A 24380-nucleotide genomic window follows, 5' to 3' on the forward strand; every position below is an offset into this window, starting at 1 on the left:
TTTCAATAATTATATTAATAATTTCAGTCAACTTCTTTTATCGATATTTCTTTAAATTCACACTGTCAATGACACATTACTACTGTAACGCATCACTCTCCTGGTTTTATTATTAGGCTTGAGCTAATTCGTGAATTTGAATTCACAGGTATAACTGTTAACGCGATTTTCTATTCACTGTGAATATAACCTGTGAACGTGAATTCACGATTGAGTGCCGGTTGGCGAGATTGCTTATCGTGTAGTGTATCATGACAGTGAAGTCGCATAATAATAAGAAAAGCATTACTATTCTGTGTTTACTGTATCGTGATTGTTTATACCCAGATACAAATATTAAGGGGGATAAAAGTAAATAAAAATTGGAGACAATATCATTGACAATGACGACAATGATTCTTTGTTGTCATATTGGAAAAAATATATATTATTTCACTTATATCACTATGTCCTAATAAGAAATAACTGTCTTAAAAGTTTAAAATAATCATAAAAACAAACATATTTTAATATTCGACCTTTCTCAGAAATGGATAAATTAAAATATTCTATCTTAATTAAAATCCAGTAAAAAAAAACTAAATAAGCATAACAATATAAAATATGATATATGTACAATAAAAATAATTTATTTTGCATCTCTTAGTTTTTTTTTGCATTCTTAGTTTTTGACCATATTTTGTACTATATTCACTAGATCGCTACGTAAAGTAATTAATAAATCTAAAACAAAATATAGACCTTTAAATTATAACAAACCTAAAATAACTTCTCCTTTTATATAATAAAAATATATTAATAGCATTAGAAACTTTTTATAAAATATATAGTAATTATCCTAAAAATTTGGTATTACTATTCAAAAAAAGTAAAATTTGAGTTTTTCTGGTACTAAGTCGACTTCGTCTCTCAGACACAAATAGTCCAGCTTTTGAAAAAAGCCTTTCACAGGGCACGGAAGTCGCAATGGCACTAAGGCGTTCTTGGGCAACTAAAGCAACATGGGGAAACATGTGCTTATTTTCTCTCCACCATTTTAATGGATCCTCTTTTCTCTGTGGTCTTTCGTAGTCTAAAAATCTCTGAATTTCAACGATTGCTTTGCTAGTGGATGTACCTATTATTAGTTGGTCTTTTGCAGCAATTTCGTCAAATTCGGCCCATATTTCGTCATCGCTATCCATAGGATCAGAAGGTATTTTAGATATCTCGTTTATTTCTTTATCTTTGTCGATGCATTGTTGAACTGAAAACTTTTCTGCAACTAGGCTTATAACATTTTTTCTTGCAATCTCTGCATTATTTTTATCCTTAAAGGCAATTTGTTTAAACCGTGGATCAAGAAATAACGCTATAGATAGAGTATTGCTGTTTTCTAACTTTCCAAACCTCTCATCAAGTGATTTACTAATTTTTTTTACAATATTTTTTATACATTCTAGAAACTGCTGCTTTGCAAAATTATTATAAATTGAAATTAATCCATTGGTAAGTGGAATGACAAGTGATGCGGTTAAATATTTTTCACTAGACACTGTTCGCGTCACTTTTTCAAACGGTTTTAAAATTTGACAAAGTTGCCGCAAAATATCCCATTCATGTGTTGTTAAATGATTAGCCGCATCCATGTTAGTTAGAGCCATTGTGGTTTTTACTGCCTCTTCTAGTAATAAAAATCTTTCCAACATAAAAAATGTGGAATTCCACCGCGTGGACACGTCCTGTAATAATTTTAATGGATTTCCACTTCCCTGCGATTTCTGATATGCTAGTAATTTAGATGTAGCCGTATGACTCCTTTTAAAATGCCCTACGATACCCTTTACCTTGGTTATTATTTCAGTTATTTTTTCTTCTTTTAAGCCATCATTCACGACAAGGTTTAGGGTATGGGCATAACAACCAAAATGTTTCCAACCTAATTCGTTCTGAATTGCACCTTTAATATTGGCTGCATTATCAGAAACGACCATCAGAATTTTATTTTCTACGTTCCATTCTTTAAGCACCCTTTTTAATTCAGCAGCAAGATTTATGGAAGTATGTTGAACTGATAAATTTGAGCACTCTAAAAGAAGCGAGATCGGTACAAAATTCTCGTTCAGAAAATGCACTGTGATAGCCATAAAACTCTCCATATTTATCGACGTCCAACAGTCTGTAGTAACACACAGTTTCTTAGAACTTCTCAAAAGAAGACGAGTTTCGTTTAAACATTTTTCGTACATTGCAGGTATGAGTGTTCTTGATATTGTGTGTCTTGATGGTAATTCATAAGACGGATTTAAAGCTGCTACAAATTCACGGAAGGCAGGTTCCTCTACAATTCTAAATGGTTGAAAACTCTCTGTAAAAAGAGCCAACAGCTTATCATCTATATTTTGTTTGCATTTTGGTGTTACTCTTTTAGCAGTTTGACGAGGTCCTATAATACGGCCCGAATTAGAATGCAATGGCTTTAAAGAACTAGGAACATCTGGTTGATCACTGCTTTCATCTGTGCTTTTTGGATTTCTTGCAGCAACACTTTCACCAGTAGTCAACTGCGACAATTGGGAGTTCTAAAAAAAATTTAAACAGTGATAAATAACATCACGTATAAACGAAAATGATAATAAATAAAACGCATCAAAGACATTTATGAGCGTCCATTTCTGAAATATTCTCTACCTTATAAAGAATAAATTTAAATTAATATAAGTAGGATCATCACCTCCAAAAACCTAGAATAAAAGTGGAAAATTGCACAAAAAATATGACATAATTTTCCTACCTTATTTTCTAAGTCCGATGAACACTCTTCGTTTGTAAAACCTAAGGAGACTGTGGGATGCTTGATTTCCATGTGTTTTTTCAAATTTGATGTACTAGTCTTGTAGGATAATTTTGCACTACACAAATTACACTTTGCATAACTTTCGTCCAATTGAGTAAAAAAGTTCCATAAATAACTTATTTTTCTTCGTTTCGCAGGTAACGGCATATTTCAATTATAAAACTAATATTCAGTCTCTCACAAGCTAAAACTAAATTATTAATAAGAAAAAATCCATTTGGTCAAAGAATCAAGCTTACCTACTTGGGTAGCTAGTTACCACAAATAATTTATTATTTATGTGAAAACGCCTCGTTCACAATTTTGCTATTCACTTTGTACTTACTATCAAACTGTTAATAAGAAAGATACAGATAATGAAACCGATTAAAATATATTAATGTAAGAATTTAAAATATACACAGATACATAGGCACTAAATGGCTATCAATATCAATCGAATCATAAGTTAACATCTATTCCCGCCAAAATTCCTGCTATAAGCTACGATCAAAACGATTTCTCCAATTGACATAAATCTATCGCCCATCCGTCTCTCTCGTTTCTCCCCACAAACGAGGGAGACGGATAGACGATGGGAATCGGATAGTCTGTTTAACGACGGCCAATCGCTGATGCGAGATCGGGCGCGGACGAATACAATTGAATGTGGAATAGGTTCTTATTTCTTTCGGTTAATTTTGACGCGTATTGGTTTGTCTCAATGTGAACGCGCCTTTCTCATTCACATTTTGACATTTCACAGTTTATTTTTAAGTTGTCATCAAGTCGTGAATGTGATTTTTTATTCACAGTGAATGATTCACAGGTAGTGAAATTTTGCTCAACCCTATTTATTATTCATGCTTTCTGTTGACGGTCCGTCACTCTTCTGGTTGGTCTTAATTAATGTTTTCTCTGATTGGATTGACATTGACAGCTCAGGCGAGAGGTGGGGTCGTAACTTATTTAGTCGGTACTGCATCCATTTTTCGAGGACTTGTTCCCGTGTCGCAGGTCGAAGCGCACATAAAAGGCCAGTTTTTTATTTTGAAATTTGTGAAGCAGGAAGTGGCCAATATGGTTTATAATTTATAGTCCTTAATCTGGTTCCTTTAGGGAACTAACTGTTTATTTCATAATTCTGGTGCAGGATGCCCGAGATTTTGATGGATAGATCATGAAACTTAGCAAGGGTTTTACTTTTCCGTTTTCCTCTTTATTCTTCTTCAATTGTTGATGGCTACAGGCTGTTGATTTCCCCGGGAAATTGCTGAAAGCGGTGGAGCTGGAGCCAGAGTTAGAACTAGTATTAGAAATTCCCAGTCCGGATAGCTAAGCTACAAATGGCACACATTTACAGCCTTGATTTTGAAGGCTAACCGTTCATTTCTTGAAGGAATATACAGGCCAGTTTATTCCATTTATTTAAATATTACTAACCATAGATTTTTCTCACTTATTTAAATTTTTACTAATATATCTTTAATTTCAATTTATTGCTACAAATATTTAATCAATATCATAATTTAATGTCAATTTCCTATCTATAATTTTAGCTATTTTTTGTTCAGTATTTCTCAGTACCTTTTTTGGTAGTTAAGTAGATATAACTCGGTTAAGGCTGATATGCCTTAGGTAAAAAGGTTCATGAACTTTCCCCTGCGTAATACAAATATTTACTAAAAACTTTAATAATATCAATTTATTTTTCAAGTGCTGAAATCTACCTAGTAGCTTAATCATAATTTAAATGTTACTTTTGACAAAACTTATTTTATTTAATCATATCAACAATATTAATGTTTTAATTCATAATAAATTATTAACATTTAACAGATTAGAACATGAGGTGTATATTATCTTTGATGTAAATATAATTTGGTTGTATTGTTAAGATATTTTTTTTGCCTCTTTAAATCTACTTTATCCAGGGTGATTTAATTGTTAATTGAAACCTATATACCAAGTTTTTTTCTTAGTTTTCTCTCATTTATAAAAAAAACTAAGTGGCGCCCTCTTATTTAATAGTTATAATCAAGATTATATTTTTTAATAGCCAGTCATAAGTGAACCTTCGAACAATCTCAAGCCTCCAATAATTCTGAGCTACCGTCTGCAAACTCTTGGCAAAATAGTAACACTGTAAAGTTAACGCCACATTACATGAATTTTTGTTCAAGAGTTTTCTATTTTAAGCTTGGTTCCCCTTTTCTTATTTGAAATACTCGACTTGGCATCTAAAAGCAGTAAATAATGCGGTAAACAATGACTACAATGGCTTTTTACTTAACTTACTAATAAATTATAATTAGCCATATAAACAGATACTTACCGAAACTTTATAAGTAAGTCTTTAAATTTCATTAGTTCATATAAGGTTTCTAGAGGAAACTTTATTTCAAACAACCGGAATATGTTTAGGTTTTGTTTTAAAATATTGAAGTAACGTTCTCATTAAACTCTCATCAACGCCTATAAAATAAAATAATAAAATTCTCTATTAATCCATAAATTTGTAAATCTGAGTTGTAACAGAAGTTCAGAGTTATAAAATAAAAGTGATGTATTAGTAATATTTAAGCCTAACTCTTGCTATTTAATATTTCCCTACAGACTATAAACTTGAACGGATTCGACCGATACCTAAAAACGGAAAAAAGCTGGTGTCTATTAATTACCGTCCGATTGCTTTAGCCCTGGCAATCGCTAAAGTATTGGCAAAACTTGTCAACCAGCATATTTTGATATATCTGGAGTTCACCAACATTATTAGCGACCAACAGTATGTTTTTCGAAAATACTAATCTACTGGTGATTCGATTCCATGTCATGCATATTTGGACCAAGACTAGCGAGAAATATGATGAATCGCATGCAATAGCTCTGAAAATTTCAAAGGCATTCGGTAGGATCTGGCATGAAAAAAAAACTTTTTAAACAAATTGTGTTCATATAGTTTACCAGCAACTCTCGTTGCTTGGTGTTGTGATATGGTCGTTGTGTGCAGGTGAATTTAATAATCACGTACACGATTTAATTTGTAAAAACATTTATTCATATACGAAACGTTACAGTAAAAGGTTATACAAAGACTAACTGTAAAAACACGGGCTCCTAAATTTAATCTTCACTACATATAGCATTTTGCCGATTCAACATTCAATGTTTGCGTTTGATTTTTTTTAAACATTTATCTTTATTATTTCAACAGTCTCCCTAAAAACGTTACGCAAAAAGAAATAAAATAAAACGCCTTACAAACTCGCTTACCTGCTAAATAAGCCTAATTCACATTTCATGGTTTTATATATCTGAACATTCTGTTCTGAACAAGTGGTTTGGTCATAATGTCAGCTATTTGATTTTCACTTTTATTATAATCTACCTTTATATCACCTTTTTCATAAATATCACGCACAAAAAAGTAACGCACGTCTATGTGTTTAGTACGCTGATAAAATTGCGGATTTTTAATCAACTTAATTGCACTGGTATTGTCAATGTACAGGACCGCATCTTGAGATTTTATAACACTGGCGTCTATTTCTTTAAACAATCGCGTTAACCAAATCATTTCTTTCGCCGCACTTGCCGTACTCACGAACTCGGCCTCGGTTGCTGATTGCGCCACGCACTGTTGTCTTTTGATTTGCCAGGTTATAGCTGCGCCACTGTTTTTGCATACATCACCAGTCGTTAACTTCCTTGTTGTGATGTTTCCTGCGTAGTCTGCATCGCTGTAGATTTCCAAACTGCCTTGACCATTGTAGAGTAGCCCTAGCTCCTTGGTGCCTTTAAGATATCGAAATATCCTTTTTACCAACTTGTAGTGAGCATCTGTAGGATTTTCTAATGCTCTTGAAGCAAATCCGATAGCAAACGCTATATCTGGCCTTGTAAGTACCTGTAAGTATATTAAATTGCCTACGGCTTCACGGAATGGAAATTTTGTAGTTGAAATAGATGAATTTTGAGCATTCCATCCTATTTCAATAGGACTTGATACTGGGTTACATTCAGACATATTATATTTGTCAAGAACTTTTTCAATATAGCTTGCCTGATGGATAAAAATTGAATAATCCCCTAATCTTCTTAATTGCATTCCCAAGAAGTGTCTAACTCTGTCACTTTAGCTTCAAAGTTATTTTTCAGCTCTTGCAGAAATTTATTGACATCTTCTTGTCTTGACGCTGCTACTAGTCCATCATCTACGTATAAAATAAGTAAAAGCTTCTTATTTTTTTCATTTCGAAAGTACAGACATGGATCACATGTACTCTCCCTTAAACCAAACTCTTTCAAAAATTCGGTGAATTTCTGATTCCAACCCATATAAACTTTTAATCAGCTTACAAACTTTCCCAGAGCCATCTTCAAATCCCTGTGGTTGTGACATATAAATATCCTCATTGATATCTCCATAAAGAAATGCTGATTTTATGTCAAATTGACGCAAATGTAGCTTTTCAGAAGCTGCTACATAGTTCTTATTGTATTGAACCTGACGACTGGACTAAAAGTTTCATGGTAGTCCACATCTCTTTGTTGTGAGCACCCTTTTACTACCAGTCTCGCTTTGAAGCGATTGACTGAACCATCTGGCTTATACTTTATACGATATACCCATTTGTTCGTTATTACCTTGCTGCCATTTGGGTTTTCAGTTAGTATCCATGTTTTGTATTTTTCTAATGACTCGATTTCTTCATTCATGGCTTGCATCCATGTTTCAGAATCTTCTGATAGCCGCGCCTCATGAGAATCTGCTGGTTCCTTATGCGCTAACATACAGACAGGAACATCATAGAAATCTGGTTGCTTTAGCTTATTTCTGTCTCTCAGCTTCCTAGTGCTTTATTCTGTAATTGATTCGCATTCTGATTCGCTCTTCTCAGATTCAAAGTCCTCTTGATCGTCAACTAAGGGCTCAACTTCGATAGTTGTTGGTACAAGCTGTTCTTCCTTGAATATAACGTCCCGACTAAGTACGACTTCATTTTTCTCTGGAATCCAAACTCTGTAGCCTTTAACACCATCCATGTGTCCCACAAGGTAGCCCTTCATGGACTTTTTATCTAGTTTATGTCGTTTTTGCTTGGGAATATGTACAAAACATTCTGTCCCAAATACTTTTAAATTTTATATGTTTAGCTTCTTTCCATACCACAATTCAAATGGACTTTTATTCGGCACTTTGGTTGGACCAGTTCTGTTGAGCACATTAACCGCTGTATTGACTGCTTCAGCCCAAAGGTTCTGTGGAAGATTTGGCTTCGCATACAACATTGAACGAGCTGCCTCAACTACTGTCCTATTTTCGCGTTCAATAGCTCAATTTTGTTCAGGCGTATATGGTACAGTTACTGTATGTTTTATTCCATTCTCATTTAAATATGAACTTATATTGGAATTTACATACTCCTTCCCACCATCACTGAAGAATTCCTGAATATGCCGTCCAAATTTGGTTTGTATCTGAGCACAAAAATCTTTCAATTTCTCTTTTCAGATTTTTCTTTTATAAAATAAACAGTTCTAAATTTAGTGAAACGGTCTTTAAATAATACAAAGTAACTGCTTTTCCCAAGTGACTCAGAGCTCATTGGACCGCAAACATCCGAATATATCAGCTCCCTTACTTCAGTAGCTCGATCTTCGGTACGTTGTCCAAAGCTACGTCGATGCTGCTTCCCATATGCACATCCATCGCAAAATACATTGTCAACAGAAATATCTATTTCCATTTCTTTTAAAAAAGATTAAACATGCTTTTTACTTTGATGACCCATTCTCCCATGCCATAACTGCAGTGTATTTATTTTATTCGAAACATAAACATTATTTGGATTAATTACCTTACCATCAGCTGATACAAATTGTCTGCTTCAATTCCTATACCAATCACCTTCCCATGTTTTATAAACACACATCGCCGCCCGTTATCGCTTATACTGAAATCGACACCTTTTTCAGAGGCCACTTTAACCGAAAACAAATTGTGAGTCATTTCGGGTGTATATCATACATCATACCAGGTTCCCATTTACCGTCAGCATAGGTTTTGATTTTTATATTTCCGCGGCCCACAGCTGAAACGTTTTCGCCGTTTCCGACTCGTATTATCATGGGTACCGAAAACTGCTTAAATTCGCAAAACCAGTCATACGCCAGCCACACGTCTGTATATTTATTATCACTTATAGTCCCGATAAATGCATGCTGTTGTTCATTAGATGGTTTATTTTCACGATATCTTGGAAATTTACCTTTTTTGGACATTTCTTCATTAAGTGATCTTTCGATCCACACGAATAACAACCACGACAGTCTTTTGTGAGATGGTTGTACCTTCCACACGTAGCGCACCTGACCTTACTCTTTTGTTTGGTTGATTCCTTTGTCTTAGAAAGTAACGCCACTACTGAACTTTCTGGCTCACTTTCTTGTTTTTGTAAACGCAGCTCTTCTGTCGTCAGCCTTGTTGTCAAACAATCCAAGGATCTTTTTGATAAATCCATCGAATCCCAGGCACTATGGAAATAGTTAAACCTCGATGGCAAAGTTGACAAAATCCTAGTGATAAGTATGGGGTCAGGAATTTCACCACCACGCGTTTACATTTTTGTAGCCAATTGCTCCAACTTGGAAATATGTTGAGTAATGTTACTGGCTGGATCCCACTTGAAGTCAAAGAACTGCTTCTGTATGAATGACAAACTCTCGTCTGACTTCATATCGTAGCTGCAATGATTTAGCCTCTACTGTTGTGACAATCAGCTTCTTTGCTGCTTTGTTGGCTTTTGTCCATCTGTTTAGTTCACTCTCATACTGTGGAGATTGCTGGGTTGGTTTTTCAAATTCACCAGTACAGACTTCTAAGGCACTGTCACTGTCCAGCAAAATACGTATGACGAGTTGCCACTGTAACCAATTATCCGTGTCACGCAACTTTTCAAACTTTGGTTTTTCGGATTCCATGTTTACCGAATAACTTGCGTCACTCTAACTCAAAATAAAACGCAAAACAAAAAACTGAACAATTCACGCACTTTACTCACACCGACGTCGACGGACACGACGCACCTGGGCCCATAACCTCTTGTGATTTGGTCGTTGTGAACAGGTGAATTTAATAATCACGTACACGATTTAATTTGTAAAAACATTTATTAATATACTTAACGTTACAGTAAAATGTTATACAAAGACTAACTGTAAAAATACGGGCTTCTAAATTTAATCTTCACTACATATAGCATTTTGCCGATTCAACATTTTCGGTCTTTCAATAACATAGTGAGCTAATACATTATATAAACTGCGATGTTTGCCTTTGGTTTTTCTTAAATATTTATCTTTATTATTTCAACACTTGGCTTGGAAGTTTCCTCGAGAATCCTGGTTATCCTTAATGGAGGCAATTCGCAGAGGTTTCAGTATAACGCTGATGCTCTTAAGGGATGTATCTTGTCGCCTACCCTCTTCCTGTTATAACTCAAAAACCTTCTCGACAAGGCTTCTAATACAATTTACAGCTTTGCAAATAATAGGTAGTACATTAGTGTCTTCTTTCAATTCGTCCAATTAGATGATTCAGCCGACACTCAGTGCCATAAACATTGTTCCGTAACAACTATTAATGATACCTGATTGAATTTAATGCAGCTAAGACTGCTCTATTTACAAAAAAGGCTGCCTCTGCCGCCCCTAGTTTAAGTTTTATTAGGCTTGGAACTACTTTGCCGCTATTTTCGTCAGTTCGCCTGTGAGGTTGAAAGCAATATGTCTTGGCATGATTATGTAACAGGAATAACTAAAGTAGCTTCTTAAAAACGTGAGGCTCTCCTTAAAACGAAAAAGCTGTATACATCGCGTTAGCTTTTAATGGTTAACAAGGCTAAAATTCGTTTATCTTGAGTATTGTTCTCACTCATGGATCTCTGCCCCCAAACCCACTTTGAAGCTGCTGGATTCCATCCAAGAGGGCCATAGGTCTTATAGGAGATCCGAAGATCACTCATATCTATTCCTTGGCATATGGAAGGTACGGAATATTGGCCTGCTCGATAGCCGTATTTACGTCCTCTACATTTTTGCACTTGGAGTTTTCTTAAGTCCTTAATTTATTACACTTCAATCAAATAAGTTTATGAGCGCGAATACTACAATCACTAAGGCGAAGAGTTGAATATTGGTTCTGAGGAAGCTATTTTAAACATTTCTTGTAGCTTCGGGCCTGTTTAAAATAGTTATTGAAAATGTATTAAATAAATGAAAAATATTTGTACCACTATGTTTGGACCTTAATGGTCTTTTTTAATTACTTATAGGTGCTTTAAAGTAAGTGTATATAGGTACATATAGCTTTATTGAATACGGCTCACTTTTTGCTGACATGTGTCTTATTCGTTTACATTTTATTTATATGATATTAATTTTTTTAATTGCTTTTTTTAGTACTTTAAGGGATTTTTAAAATAATATAGCTGTATTTGTCTTAAATATTTTACAAATCAAACATATTGTTTGTTAAGCTCTTCCTCATTATCCAGAAGCAGAAACATTTAAATTTTCATCATTGTTTGTCATATTGTTAATAACTTTTTTCGAGATAATCATTTTCCAACCTAATTCTTTAAATTTAAAACAGTGTAGGTTTAATTAAGTTTAATTTATTTATTTGTAAAATTAGGAATTTAGCAGCAGTTACTTATGCACTTATTCAATATTTATTTAAATGTTGTTTTAGTTTATAAAAGTGACTAGTTAATTGGATGTTTTAATTTGATTAAAGTATTTAATTAAACCTTAACATTTAAATAATAATGTTTTTAAAGCTTTTCTGCTTTTGACGAGTTTAAATGACTAAATAAATAGATAGCAAATAAATAAACGTTTGTTTCAATATAATCAGTCGTTGATAAAACAGGTGTTTAAAAATTAAACAAAAATATGTTTTAAATTTTATTAAGGAAAAAGAACATACCGAAATTAAACAAATATAAGTGTTGTATTTATGTATATATGATACTTTTTGTTAACTAAATTATGTAATATTTTAATGCCACAGCTAATTAAAAAAAAAATTTTTTTAACTAAATTTCTTACAATTTATAGACCTTCTTTAGCTATCAACTACAATTTATATTAGATAACTGATTTCACTAATTTTTAATATCTTCACCTAATTTTCTAATAATCTTAAAATTGGTCGAAATAATTTTTAATCGGTACTGAATTTAATGAAATTGTTACTAAATACACATTAAGATAGATCTTTTTTAATCAAAAAAGTCTTAATTAAGCTACTTTTTTATTTGTTTATTCTAAACTGGGGATCCGAGAAAATTCAAGGTCGCCGTTAAGATATTTTTTCGAAACCTTGCTCTTCTGAGGACGGGGTCATAGAGCAAGTTCCAGAGGGTGGGTCTAATGACCGACCCCTGAGGAAATCCTGCGGAGAGTTGCCTTCTTTTCTTACCGTTATGCTTGATCTGTCTCTGATATGGAGATACGTTTCTGCGTTTCAGCTCACGAATCATTAAGTTCCATGAGGCGCTGTTAAATGCGTTGCGAACATCAAAAGCTACTAGGACACACCATTTTTCTCCCCCCACACCATCTCTACCTAGTCTGGTTGCATGTCCAAAATCTAGAACCTTGCTTATAGACTGGGGCGCGGACCTGTTTTTCTTGAATCCGTACTGACTGTCTGATAGCTCGTTTGCTGCCGTTAACTCTTCTTCCAGGCGGGACTTTATGAGGTGTTCGTAGAGCTTAGCTATGGAGTTTATGAGGCAAAGAGGGCGACAAGACGTCACCAATTCCATATCCTTTCCCGGCTTCACCAGCAGGATGAGCTTGGCGAGCTTCCAGGCCTTGGGAAATGATTGTTCAACTAGCACTTTGTTAATGGAATAAAGTAGGATTCTCGCGGCGAATATTTAGTAACCTACATCAGTAGCTCGGATGAAAGTCCGTCGGGGCTGGTTGTCTTGTGGTGGCGTTCAGCTCGTTCTCCGTGAATACTGAATGGCCGCGGGGTTTGGCCTGCCGCCCTTCTGTGGGTGTAATCCTTAGTAAGAAACAGTTCCTCGACGATCCTTTCCACCTTTCAACCTGTTAATTTTGCCGGAAGACTGGCTCCTTCGATTCTTTGAACCACGGTTTGATATGCTTGGCCCCAGACGTCTGCCTCCAGTTCCTTACACAGGTCTACCCACATCTCTTTCTTCTGCCTGCTTATCTCTATTCTAAGTGCCTTTTTAGAGTTCTTGTAGTTCTCTTGTAGCTGCAGCTTTAGGAGGTCCGTGGAGTTATTTGTATAGGCTCTTTACTTTATCCTGCGATCCTGTATGCATTTGTTTCTTAGGGCTTTGATCTCCTCCATCCACCAGTATGGTGCATCCATCCATTCTGTCATTGTAAATGGTGTGTCATCGGGATCAAATGTGCTCAACCGAATATGGGCTGACGCAGCATTTAATACATCAGAACAAGAATTTGCCATGACCGACGCAGATGGCGCTAATCCGACCTGCGCCTGCGATGCTTGGGCGTTGGCCATGGTTGGCAAAAATTGCATCATTTGTTCTTGCAAAATTTGACTATTTTTTTTTGTTGCATTTCCCACATCTGCATCATTTTCTCATTAATTGAACTTTCTTGATTAGTTGGCAATTTACCTGGTAACACAAAACTATAATTCACTTCTTGTTCGCCATTAGCATTTATCGAATCACGAGAACTTTCATCAGCCATTTTTTTTAACTCACAGTACTCACAGTACTCACAGTAATCACAAAAATCGCAGATTTTGGTAGGTCTTTCTCCAAACACGTCGAGGTTATGGAGAGGATCCTACTTCTGATGTTAGATTTTAAGTAAATAAATTCTTCTAGTTGAAATAAAACACAAAAAATTGCCTTAAATTGCTTTTATTACACGATTTTATCAAGTCAAGAGCGCGACGACTACTGACCTCGCAAAATCTCCGTGCCTATCGCGTAGAATTCCCTTAAAAAGTTTGTTAAGCTGACGTGGTCAGTAGGTAAGTCAGCCTCAATGGTCTGGTCGATTTTCTCACTGAGTTTTTAGGTGTGCATTTTGGGGCGTATTTACCAGTGACTTTAATGATAATATGTCGGTGTGGTGACAGAGGTTCATTGTCAAGGACTTTCCATTGTGTTATTTTCCTCGACAGCGATTGGGTTGTGAAAGTTAGGTCGATGTGAGAGCGTGTCTTGCTTGTAATAAAGGTGGGTGTACCATCATTATGTACAGTCAGTCCCATTCTCGCACCAGCTTCTAACAAATATTGCCCCCTGCGATCGGTTTCCGGCGAGCCCCATTCGGTTGCCTTTGCATTGAAGTCGCCTAGGATGAGTACTTCTCCATCATCTGATTTCGCTATTTCGATAACCCTGTCAATGTAGTTGTTAAATTCCACTTCTACAGTATTTGGCGAAACATAGCATCCTACGATGCTTATATCTTTCAGTTGGACATTTACCATGCCATTTCCCTTTGATATTTTGTGGAGTCTTACGTTGGTATTGCGCAGTTTGATTGCAACTCTACATTCATTGTCAGTAATCCAACGGGCGCTCTTAACAAGCTTAAGGTTCAGTTCACTGGCTACATTTTTACCTCAATTTTAATTTATGTGTAAAAAAAGTTTCTTCCTTAATACTTCTGTACAGTTTTTTCTACTACTGAGGTAGTTCTACTTCATAACATAATGATTCCAAATTGAGACTCTATCTGCTAATTATTGTGTGTATAGCTGCTGACTTTGGAGGTTTGAGCGGAATAGTTATAAATATTGGTTAAGCCATACGGCGATTCAGTTTTATTGAAAACACAAGTAAATCCAAGCTGCAATGCACTCAAAAGTGGTCTTTACGAGGTAAGTGGTGTGCGTCTGAAGGGCTGAGGAAAACATCACTAAGTTAACAGGTTAGTGCTTAAAATTTATTCAGTTTGTACATAAGAGTTAAGTTTGTACGAATTTGGTTAATATTTTAGACATAACGAGTGACTTTTTGATCAAAAACTTCTCACAGGGAGCACCAGATTATGGCTCTTCGTGATTTGTTGTCTAATTCCTTAACTGAAATTGCCCCTTTAAAGAAAACATTTCGAATCGCCTGACGGATTAATCGTTGTATTGCCTCAAAAGGAGTTTAGTTCAAACATTTTGACAATTAATTTTAAATTTGTTGCTTTATTGAGAAAATCCAAGGAGACTTATGACAAAATGTATATTATTTAAAAAATCAAAGATTTAACGAAAGAAGCAACTTTGCAATGCTGAATATTATAGTAGATATTTAGTGCATTAAAGTATGTCACAGCTTTATCTTTAATTTCTATTAAACCACATAGACAATTTTCTTCTTAATATTTTTTATATACGTTCCCCTAGTTTTCTTCCTATTCATAAGCAAAAATTATGACTGACGTGTTGTCTAAAATGAACTTTAGTAATAGGGCATTTAAAGTACTAAATTCATATATTACGTACTTAACATCTAGCTATCACCCTCTTACTATATGACTATCAAATCTGACGCTACAAAAGGAATTCGAACAAAACATTTTTACGTTACCAAATGTTCAATTACAAAAGAGAAATTGCATAATTCCTGGGCCGGTAGTTACTTTTAATTTAAAATTCACCTTTGTACATGACCTGTAAAGTTATTTTTGTATTTAATAATTATATACTTCTACATTTTTGAAAGATCTTATTCTTACCAGTTAAACTGGCAACGTTACGCAAAAGCGGCTTATTCGCACCTAATTGGTTGCTATGCTCATTGCGATAGAGAAAGTCAACCTGTGATTATCCCAATAGATCCCACATGTTTAAAAAGTATTGAAAAATATTGAAGCATGAGCAGTAGCGGGGTTACCATTTCGTTCAGGGTTCTTTTAGGCTTGTATGTATTTACAACTGCATCTAACTTTCCGATATCCCGTTGCCACAGATTGGATTGCAGACAATAAGCAAGTACATATAGGTGTAGGATAATAAATATACAGATCGGCGAATGAATCACTACACATACGAAGTTCCTAACAGGTGAGATGTTGCAACGGCACCGCCACAACAGTACGCTGGTGTTCGAAGTTTAAGCTAGATTATTTTAAATTTTATTTTAGTAAGCGTCTGATATCGGTGAGGACTGTATCTCTTGCGGCAAAATTTAAAAAAATATTACGCGGCATTGGTGTATTATTTTATTACTAAACCCAACAAATAAATCTTTAAATAAAAGGTTCAAAAATATCCTTTTTTGCTTAAAGGATGACTTATCGTAAAAGCTGTTTCTTACTTGCAAAAGAGTTTGAGGTAAAATGGAATTGACTTATTTAACAATTTTGTTTCACAATTTCTCTAAATTCGTTGGCCTACTATTATGATATTTATAAATAGTCTTGTTAAGATAATCTCACAAATAAAAGTTATTTGGTGATTGAGATCTTGAAGGCCAGTTAATATTGTCAGTCCCACTAATAGGGCGGTTAGAAAAATTATTTGTTGAAAATTCTTTTACACGACAGCCATCTTCATCAAGAACTTGATTTTGTAGCATTCCAAGGTATTTTTCGGCGTCCAAAATACCATCAATAAAAAATGGCCTAATGATATGGTCGCCCAAAATACCAGCCCAAATATTCAACTTTTGAGGGTACTGAGTACGGAACTGAAAACTTCTGTACTCGTTTTCTTGAGACCAGTAACCAACAATGAAATTATTGTATTTACCATGCAAAGGAAAAAAGGACTCATCTGAAAACAAAATGTTTTCTAAGAAATTTTCATTTTCGTTTGCCTTTTTCATGGTTTCACCAAATGCCGTTTTTCACCACTGGTCTTCAGGAAACACCTCCTGAGTTTTGGAATATTTAAAAAATATTTGTATCCATGTTTTTTCCAAATATTCGTCACAGTTTTATGGTGCATATCCAGTTCCTCTCCAACACTGCTGCGCGATCGTGTTGACTCTAAAACTAAAGCACTACAAACAGTTTTTTTCCGCCGTGCTATCTTCTGGACTATTTCACTAAATGGTTCTTAAGCTTTGAAGTGACAATTTCATTCTTGACACGATATTTAAAATAATTTTAGCACAAGGAATCGATCTATTTTAAAAATTTACTGTGAATAAATTCTTGCATTGCACTGTCGAATTGGCTCCATAAAACCATTTAATCAATTAAATTTTTTCGGTACGGGCATAAACAGCCACATTGAAAAAAAATTAAAATAGCGCTTTAAGACTCAACAGCGCAGTATGCAATCACACGGCCAAATGAGGTCTGCTGATTGTGCCGTGTTGAAACTAGCAAATCAGACGATCGGAATCCGCCACGCCGCTTATCAACTTTTATTCGCCAACCTGTATAGAAAACAGAGGTAGTAAGTTAGACGGTGACCCATAGGAATGATAAAATAACGCAATAGTTTCAAATTATAATATGTTCGATTTGTTCACATTTCAGTTTTACTTGAAAACTAACCATTTTTCATATTTACCTATACCGGGTGACCCAAGACGACTGTTCCTCGACCATATCTCGGGAACTGTTCGTCGTAACACTTAGAGGTAAAAAAAATTATAAGGTAAATTGGTCCTGAAAAATCGCTGGAAAATATTTTCAAGTTTCTGAAATGACCAGTAGAGGGCGTAACTGCCATCTTATATTTTAGAATTATATTTTCTTTAAATTTTGCATAATAAACTAAATTTTTTTTTAAACACAACACAGTGGTCTTAGAACTGATTAATATTAGAACAAACTAACGGTGGGCACTAATGATTTTATTTACAAGTAAAATGTGTAAATGTGTAACAAAGGCCCTTTTTAACGCCATTTTTTTTCTTTCATGGGCTTTGTAAAAAAACGATTCTTTTTAGAGCCACAGACCATATCATAAAAAGAATTTAGTCAAATAACTATAATATACCCTTAATTATACCTATAATGTATATTGTATAAAAAAGGGTATTTATTTCCAACAGGTTTGTTACCTAATTACAGAAAAGAATTTGATGAAAGAAAAAAGAAAATATCAAAATATGTATAAAAATGGAAAATAAAAATACTTAACATTATATGTACTTAAATAGGCTATTTATATACTAGGAAGACTCTTCATCACTTATCTACTTTATACTTTCTATAATGGACCTTAAACTGTCAATAAAAATATCGCACCGTTCATGTAAATTATTATTAATATAATTCTGACACATTATATTAATACGGGATTTAAACAAAATATTAGTCTTAGCGTGGTTTACATAAAACAATCTAAAATGCTAGAGTTTATTCTTGGTACCAGAAAATTTAATCCAGCCAAAAGGGTGGGACAGTCAATCTTATTATGAAAAAGGTTATATAAGAATTTTATAGAACGATTTTTTTTTCTTTTTGCTAAGGGTATAATATTAAGTTTATTTAAGTATAATTGACTATTCAAACACACCTTCCACCCTAAATCAGAGATACTTCATAAACTTGCGCTGAATGTGTTCAATATCATCTATCTAGGTAGCTATTAATTGGGTACCAAATTAAAGATCCGTATTCCAACTTTGAGAAGAAAAGTAGTTTTAAAGTATTAACCCATTAGCGTCCAGCGTCATCATTTGATGACGCCAGAAATTGGTGGGGATAAGAGCGCCCGAGTAGGTTGGCGATTGCCGACGCCTATCTTCATTAGAGCAATGTCTACGCAATATTCTGCAGGTGGTATTTACTAGTGTTTGTGTTTACTTGTCCGGCGAAAATCACGTTGTTTCTTAAAGATTTTGACTAGAAAGACCTGCTATAGGCCCATAGGTCATATTTCCTTTAGTAGTAGGGGTAAAATACTTTCTTTAGTGTGTTTTACAACCAAAGAGATATAGAAATATTTTAAAAATATTATGATATTTCTAGTTGAATTTTTTTAGCCGAAAACCTAACCTAAATCTCTGTGTCCTCAAATGAGGATATTGGGTTAAACATATTTTTTTTATTATTTTTAGACTGGCAAAAAATGAATAGACATAGTTTTAAGAATTTAGTCGATGCGGTGGAATATCTCTATTCTAACCAAATAGATGCTGATATTGCCTCCCGAGGTGGATGAATTGACGAACGTAGGCGATATCGACGATGGTGACTTAGGGGCGGTTGATGTTCAGGACGTCCCAGGGGTTGTGGAGATACAGATAGAAGAACAAAATGGTTGGGAATCGGAAGATGATCTATCGCTGTCAAATTTCATAAAAAGGTTGCATGCAGCACTAAATCCTGGACACCAAAATGGACTAAGGAAGAACCCATGTATGAAAATATTGAAGAAGAAGGTTGTGCCGAAGCTTTCCACAAAATAAAAGAAGAATTACAGGAATTAATACCACTACAAATATTTGAGAAGTTTTTTGATGACGATCTTTATAATCTTTAAACAGAGACCATGAGATACGCCCAACAGAAAAATAAACATGATTTTTTTGTAACTTCGGAGGACCTCAAAATTTTTATCGGGTTTTTGTTTTTTCTGGCTATCATGCCTTACCAAGTGAACGAGACTATTGGTCTGAAAGAGAAGATTTGGGTGTTTCTTTAGTGAATGCGTTTTCCAGAAATGCCTACAAAGAAATAAAATCTTGTCTTCACTTTGCTGACAATTCCCTTGCAAATGATAACAAAGACGATAAGTCATTCAAAATAGGGCCATTATTTGGGGCAATAAATACTAAATTTCAGCAATGGGGAGTTTTCCATACATTTCTATCGATTGATGAGATGATTGTAAAATATTTTGGACACCATGGCCTAAAGCAATTTATCAAAGAAAAGCCTATACGGTTTGGATACAAATTATGGGCGCTTTGCAGTGATAATGGGTATTGCTACAACTTTGCTTTGTACTGTGGCAAGGATAATAAATCAACAGCAGAGCCCAGATTCCTCTAGGGACAAGAGTTGTAACAAGTATGCTGGAAACTGTAAAAAATCCTGAAAGACACATTATTTTCTTTGACAACTTTTTTACGCGTTACAACCTCTTGTGTTCGTAAAAGAAAAAGGCTTCCGAGCCACAGGAACCATAAGGGAAAATCGATCATCCAAGTGTCCCACCAAGTGATCCAAAGAATTTGAGAAGGAACCGAGAGGGGCCTATGACTGGCACTTTGACAGCCAAAAAATTCTTGTAGTCAAATGGAATGAGAGCAGGTCGTTTCGGTGGCAACCAATTTTGCTACTCTTTTACCAACCACTATTGTACAAAGGTGGAACAAAAAAGTAGGTGGTCGTGTTCCAGTTGCACAACCTCTTTTGATTGCCAACTACAATAAGCATATGGGAGGGGCGGACCACCATGATTGGTTGCTTGAAAAATATCACATATCAGTACGGGACAAAAAATGGTATTGGTGCCTTTTTACTCGAGTGATAGACATGTCGATCGTAAATAGCTCAAAGGAAAAGAAAAATATCCATAAAAGACTTCAGGATGGATGTGGCTTATTAATACCTAAAGATTGGTCATGGAGAAGGCTACTCTTGGTCGTCCCTTGAGTTTGTCAAATACATCTCGGAGTAATGTTACAGAAAACGTAAAATATGATGGCAAGAATCACTTGGTAGCCAAGAGAGAAAAGCAAAGAGATGTCAATTTAAGATGCCAAAGTAAACCCCGCACATTTTGTTCGAAATGTAATGTCACTCTTTGTGTACCATAGATGTAAGATAAAACTAAAGTTTTTGTATTTACTTATTTGTTTTTTTTATATTTCAATATGGGATTATATATATTATATAAGCCCAGCGTCCTCATATGAGGACGGTCTATTTTTTGACCCAATGATCAAAAAAATGACCCAAAAATCAAAGAAATTTTTTTTTTGATTTTCTTGAGCCAAAACAAACATGTTAACCAAAACTCAAATAGAAATTCAAAAAAAAAAAAAATTTGGGCCTTAATCGGTTAATATCTTTATAATGCCGACAGTTAATCGATAAATGAAACCCAACAATTTGGCAGAATCAGAAACGATTTTTGCTACATGCTTGGCGATAATTAATTTCGCATCATAAGTAATTTCCAGATCGATTGCCTGATCCACTTTGGTTAACACAACATTATTTGCTCTATGATTAAAATTGATCGGCAACGGTTTTCTAGAAAATGATAGAATAGAGCATTTATTTACATTTTAATATATCTATTAACATTTTCAACTTTAAAATAAGATTTACCTGAAGGAATTTCCAATCGTTTTCAGTATCTATTTTTGTGAATAATTTATTGTTAAAGTGACTTAATAAGTTTAGGATGCATTTAGTCCCTTTGAAGTAACATGAATGTTCTCATGATGCCTTACCATTGCCTGTTTAACGTCTTGTTCAATTTGTGACTACATTTTTAATAGTTTTGTGAAATCTACTGCGCAATCCTTGGCCTTCAAAGATCCATTAATGGAAAATAAACGAGATTTTGAAAAACGGTTTTCACTGGCTTCTTTGGATGTTATTTGGCTACTTTTTCATAAAGAAAAAGTCATATTACTTCGTTTGATTTTAAGATTTTCTTATGATTTTTTATCATGGTGTCAAAACTAGCTCGCTAGCAGAGAAGGATTTAACTATATCTTTGTTGATTCTTATTTCTCAATGAATTCTCTTTTCAATGATAGCAAACTTGTTAAAATCAGTCAAACCATTAGGAAGTTAAAGCAGGTTATTGCATAGATAATTAAACGCCCCCACCATTTTTGTTTTTGAAATACCTAATTTTTTTACGAAAATGATTAATAAACTGGTTCTCTTTAAAAATATGAAAAAAATATTTTGTTTATTCTGCAAAATTTAAAAAAAACACAATTTTAAAATTTAAGATGGCAGTTACGTCCTCTGGTGGTTCTTTTTAAAAATTGCAAATATTTTCCAGCGATTCATCATGACCAATTTACCGATTATAATTTTATTGACTCTTAAGTCATTCGAGGAACCGTTCCCAAGATATGGCCGCGGAACAGTATTATTGGGCCACCCGACATGTCTATAGAAATGTTGTAGATAATTTTGTCAAGATGCCTTATAAACTTCAAAAAAATTTATTAAGTTACAATAAAAAAAAAGAAGAAAGAAGTTTGTTTCCAGAGAAATTTAGGTATAGGCCTTGAAAAAAAAGGAACTAATCCTTATGTTATTCAAAAAATATCAGCAAGACTATACTATATAAATTAACCGAGATATGATGTCTTTTTGCTACCCTCTTTTATCGAATAGAGCACTTTCTTCCGTTTATTTTCGTAACAAGTTACTTAAGGTATACCTACTTAAAAAGAAAAATTTACCTTCACGTTAAAATGGACCTAGGAAGGCTGGAGCGGCAACTGAAATATGGCATCTTACAGTTTCATAATTTTTACCTTACGTAATTTAACAGTGTAAATTTTTTTATGCTGTGAACAAGTTAACCATATCATTTCAAAAAAAAATTATGAGGCAGGAAACGAAAAATAAAAATTATCATGACACGGTTGTATATATTTTGTATGCAGTTGTGCAATACAGCAGGTTGATCTACTGTATAGCACCTCAAAGTATCCTAGTATAGTATATGCCCCAGTACCAATATAATCATTAGATCTTAAAAATAAAGCTTTAAAATTTTATTTTTAAAATCAGTTGCAGTTTTGCATTTTGTAAAGAATAAATAAAAATATAATCTATTAAGCCAATATCTGTTTTACATTTACAACAAAACCATTTTTTAATTTTTTTTCATTTAATAGCAATTTTTTATTTACAGAAAATGGTATCTGCAGAGAACATAACAGGTAAGATTAATTTTTTTTATATACCAAAAATAAAATTGAGCCTAATTGTTCTAAAAAATCCCTAATTGCCCTTCAGGGGTGCGTACAATTTATATATCCCGTCTATACAGACGCCAGTTACAAACCCACTGATGCAAAAAATCCGCGACAAGCAGTGTAGATTTTTCCAGGCTTTTTATTCGCCCAGTGCTATTGTTTTGAGTTTAAGGGATTAATGAACCTTTTAAATATACAACAGTTTTGCTAATTAATTCTTAAGAATGGGGTATAAATGCATTTTTAAACCTCAGAATATAACTGTCTATATATATCTTAGTATTTATTTATTTATGCAATCTACAGAAACAAATGGTTCGTAAAATATGTCAATATGAAATAGTAGGTTGGCGACACTGGACATTCCAAAAATTGGCGACTTTTTACCTAAATTGTTATTTGTTTTTTTTATATAAAAAGTTCCTAAATCTCTATTGTTATGAATATTTACCGTTAACAGCAGTTTTTCGAAAAGAAATGAACAATCTATACTATTATGAAGGATCTTATGTGTAAACAACAAGCAGGCCACAGTTCTTCTGAAAGTAAGTTTTTTTAAATTAAATTCAGTCAAAAGGTTTTCATAAGATATATCTATCAGATACACGCCATGTTTTTTTATAGTACAAATACCGCAAAAACCTTTTTTGAACTTTTTCCATCATTTGTTCGTAAACCGAATAGAATGGACACCAAACAATCGAGGCATATTCCAATATGCTGCGCACATAGATATTATAGAGAGTAGTAATGGTCTTTAAATTAGTAAAGTTACAGGCATTACGAGTTATAAATCCTAAAATCTTAAATGCCTTATTAACAACTGTGTTAATATAAGCATCGAAATGCAACTTATTGTCGAAAACTACTCTATCGCTATCTATAGCGACATTTTGCTTAAAGAGTCTTGCCCAAAAATATAAATAAATGTCTTAAATCAAAATTGCATTGTCTTGATTACTCTTGATCCAAGATAATCCGATACATGTTACATGGGATTCATGACTCAAAAGTTTGTTATGATATTCTCTTGATGTTGCCACTCATAACAAGGTTTCTACCCTTATTGTGTGTGATGTGGTGTAGGATTGTCGTCTTGAAAAAATGTCAAAGTCAAAGTCAAAGTCAAAATATACTTTATTTGCTAAGTTTACAAACTTGTGCTAAAAGCTTCCTAATCCTAGAATTTATAATACTGGTAGTTATTTGGTTATACAGAATACAGGATAAAAACAGGATACAGAATCGATTTTGATTATAAATAGGAACATATTTTATATAATCAAAGAAAAAACTAAAAAAGAAGAAAAGAAAAGGCAAGAACTAACATAAAATAAGAATAATAAAAAAAAATCTGATCAACAGATATAATTATAATTAATTTTAAATATTAAAATGAGTCGTTAAAAGAGTAGTTCTTTAATGCTGTAGTAAGCTCGTGGTAAGATTAATTTCTTTAGTTCCCTCCTAAAATTTTTAAGATCTGTAACAGTCCTAAGCGAAGAAGGAACATGATTAAATATTTTACGACTAATAAATATAAGAGAGTTTCTCGTAAGTGAGGAGGTGGGGATTGGAAGAGATAAGTTGTTTACTTGACGAGTATTATAACTGGTACAGGATGGTGGACTAACGGACTTATATATGAGTGTAGCAGTTTCCAATATAAA

General features: G+C 33.9%; 1 protein-coding gene across 8 annotated transcripts in view; it reads left to right on the forward strand.

Annotated features, from left to right (window-relative positions):
* LOC126745795 (PDF receptor) overlaps positions 1-24380 on the forward strand; it is a 388971-nt gene that overhangs the window by 280434 nt on the left and 84157 nt on the right. For all 8 annotated transcript variants that reach the window (XR_007663679.1, XR_007663680.1, XM_050453794.1 and 5 more), the window contains one exon: positions 22647-22674. Coding sequence is in view for 6 of the 8 variants with exons in the window: in XM_050453794.1 (XP_050309751.1) it covers positions 22647-22674 (28 nt within the window). In the remaining 2 variants the exon portion in view is untranslated. The remainder of the gene's footprint in view (positions 1-22646; positions 22675-24380) is intronic.

This window comes from Anthonomus grandis, chromosome 16 (genome assembly GCF_022605725.1).
Source record: "Anthonomus grandis grandis chromosome 16, icAntGran1.3, whole genome shotgun sequence".
NCBI classification, from domain to species: Eukaryota; Metazoa; Arthropoda; class Insecta; order Coleoptera; family Curculionidae; genus Anthonomus; species Anthonomus grandis.